We start from the raw sequence: 2,497 nt of genomic DNA on the forward strand, positions 1-2,497 counted from the left end.
TAAAAATATTTGTTTTTCAACTTATTTTCTTTTTTAAATATAAAGAAAAGAAAATAATAAGTTGATGAGCATTTTTTTTCCAACTTATTTTGAATAATAATTTGATAAGCGTTTAAAATAAGTATTTGCAAATTAACATCCCCTAAATCATTATGGCAACATTAATATTCCTCTACCAGCTAACAACTACCAACCATAAAATCGTGCTATTGATTCTATAGTAAAAGGAAGCAAACGTTTTCTATATAAGCATCAAACTGAACAAACGTTTCTCCAGACATACGAAAATTGTTAAGAGCAAAGCACTAGAACTTGTGTTTTTCTTACACTGTCAAGCTTCGATTGCAATGGCTGGAACCATCAAGCCAATGTTTGTCGTCCTCATCGCGGTCGTGTCGATCATGTCGGTCGTTCCAGAGGGTGAGGCTGCGATAGGTTGCGGCACTGTAGTTTCATATCTGAATCCATGCCTTCCATACGTGACCGGAACTGGTGCGTTGGGTGGATGCTGTAAAGGGATTAATGATCTCTATGCGGCGGCCCAAACCACAGCCGACCGACAGAGCGTGTGCGGCTGCCTGAAAGATCTTGCTGCCTCGACCTCTGGCGTTAACCTCGGCAAAGCTGCTGGACTCCCCAGCCAGTGTGGTCTTAACATCCCCTACAAGATCAGTCCTTCAACTGATTGCTCAAAGTATGTGTATTTTACAAATTTATATAAGGCAAAATTGCATATTCGATCCTCTAACTTTAGGTCCTATAGCTTACACCATTTACAGATTTAGTCCTTTTTTTTGATGAATTTATTCATGAATATCTCTCATTCGTTTCTTTTACGATAAATTTAGTCCTGTGTTGATAATTTTGGTTCTAACGACCTATAGTTACAAGATAAAAATAAGATCTATTACAATGTGAAGGGAGCCAAAATTATCAATACAGGATTAAGTTTATCAAAAAATGATAAATGTGAGATGTTTAGGACTGAATTCATTAATAAAAGAATTAAATGCGTAAATAGATTAAGTTAAAGAACTAAAAGTGCTAACGACTTAAAATTGTAGGACCAAAAATGTAATTTTACCTTTATGTAATATAGATTCTTCAAATCATTGCCTCTCATGTAAGAAATGAGTTAATTACATTTTATCACATATAAAAATACTTATAGGTAGTTAATAATAATGGGGTTTTGCCTATAGGTAGTTAGGAACATAGTACTCCTAATTCCTTTTTTTGAAAAAAAAAAAAAAAGGAAAAAAGAAAAAATCTTGTTGTTTCCGACGTGAGGGGTCCATCGCTTTCCCTTTTGTAAGAAATGGGTTAATTAGATTTTATTACCTATAAAAATAGTTATAGGAAGTTAGGTACATAACGCTCCTAATTCTTTTTTTTTTTTTTAAAAAAAGATCTCATTGTTTCCGACATGAAGGTCGATCGTTTTCCCTCTTGTACGAAAGGGGTTGATTACATTTTATCACCTACAAAAACACTCATAGGTTGTTCGGTACATCACACTCCTAATTCCTTTCTTATATAAAAAAAAAACCCTCGTTGTCTCCAACATCAAGGGTCCATCGCTTTTCCTTTTTTTAGTTCCGCGATTGTTTTCTTCTTGCATATTAGTGTTTTCATATGGGTTCTGTTTGAATCGAATCGGAAAGCATGTAAGCAAGGTGTGAATTTGTACTAATGGTGACGACAACTTATGTTTTGCAGGGTACAGTGAGCTTTGTTGAAGAAGAGATCTATATTTTCATGAACCATCCGCTACATTTTATCATAAAATATTAACAACAAATAAAGAGTTTTAGTTCGCTGTGTCGGTGAACTTGATCTATTGTAGACGTATCATTATTATTGTGATGCAATGGTACCTACTTTTATGTACTCATTTCTTTCTTGGCTATTAATATTGCACTTGTGTTATGTCTTGCAATTGTTGCCTACACAAAATACAAGAAAATGCAATTTGTCTTTTCTTTGTTAAGAAAAATGAGCAAATATTTGTCCTACGAAAAAAAAAAAAAATAATAATAATTTACCCCTTTATATTTTTGTAAATAAAAAAAAAAATTTCATATGTCTAACAGTTCATTACACGCGCTCTTTCTGTATGTGACGATTTTAAAATTTATAGAATAAAAAAAACTGTCGATAACAAAATGCTACAGTTGGAGCTGACAAATGAATGGATTAGGTCGGGTTTCGATTGCTGCTAAATGAATTTAATTCAAAATGACATGACGATTCAAATATGAGTTGGGCTCAAAAGGAATTATTTGGAATTGAGGTTGTCGGACATAATTTGAGGTTGACATTTTGAACTAATATCCTATCTGCTACTTTTTACTGCGACTTTTTACTGAGTTATGTGACTATGACACAAATGTAATTATGAGTTATAGACTTCCATTGCAATCTTTTTCCACATAATGTGCTGCTAGAAATGTCCGGAGATTATACTAAAACAAGGTTAAATTCTTGAATTTATTCT

General features: G+C 33.2%; 1 protein-coding gene across 1 annotated transcript; it reads left to right on the forward strand.

Annotated features, from left to right (window-relative positions):
* On the forward strand, window positions 259–1,929 carry LOC105171994 (non-specific lipid-transfer protein 2-like). Its single transcript, XM_011093299.2, has 2 exons — window positions 259–694; window positions 1,720–1,929. Exons 1-2 carry the CDS (start codon window positions 348–350, stop codon window positions 1,727–1,729), a joined length of 357 nt encoding a protein of 118 aa, XP_011091601.1. The 5' UTR covers window positions 259–347; the 3' UTR covers window positions 1,730–1,929.

This window comes from Sesamum indicum, linkage group LG10 (assembly GCF_000512975.1).
Source record: "Sesamum indicum cultivar Zhongzhi No. 13 linkage group LG10, S_indicum_v1.0, whole genome shotgun sequence".
Taxonomy (NCBI): domain Eukaryota; kingdom Viridiplantae; phylum Streptophyta; class Magnoliopsida; order Lamiales; family Pedaliaceae; genus Sesamum; species Sesamum indicum.

Bases quoted from the DNA above. Each gene is read 5' to 3' on its own strand.
- LOC105171994 (XM_011093299.2), top strand. From the start codon at position 348: ATGGCTGGAACCATCAAGCCAATGTTTGTCGTCCTCATCGCGGTCGTG.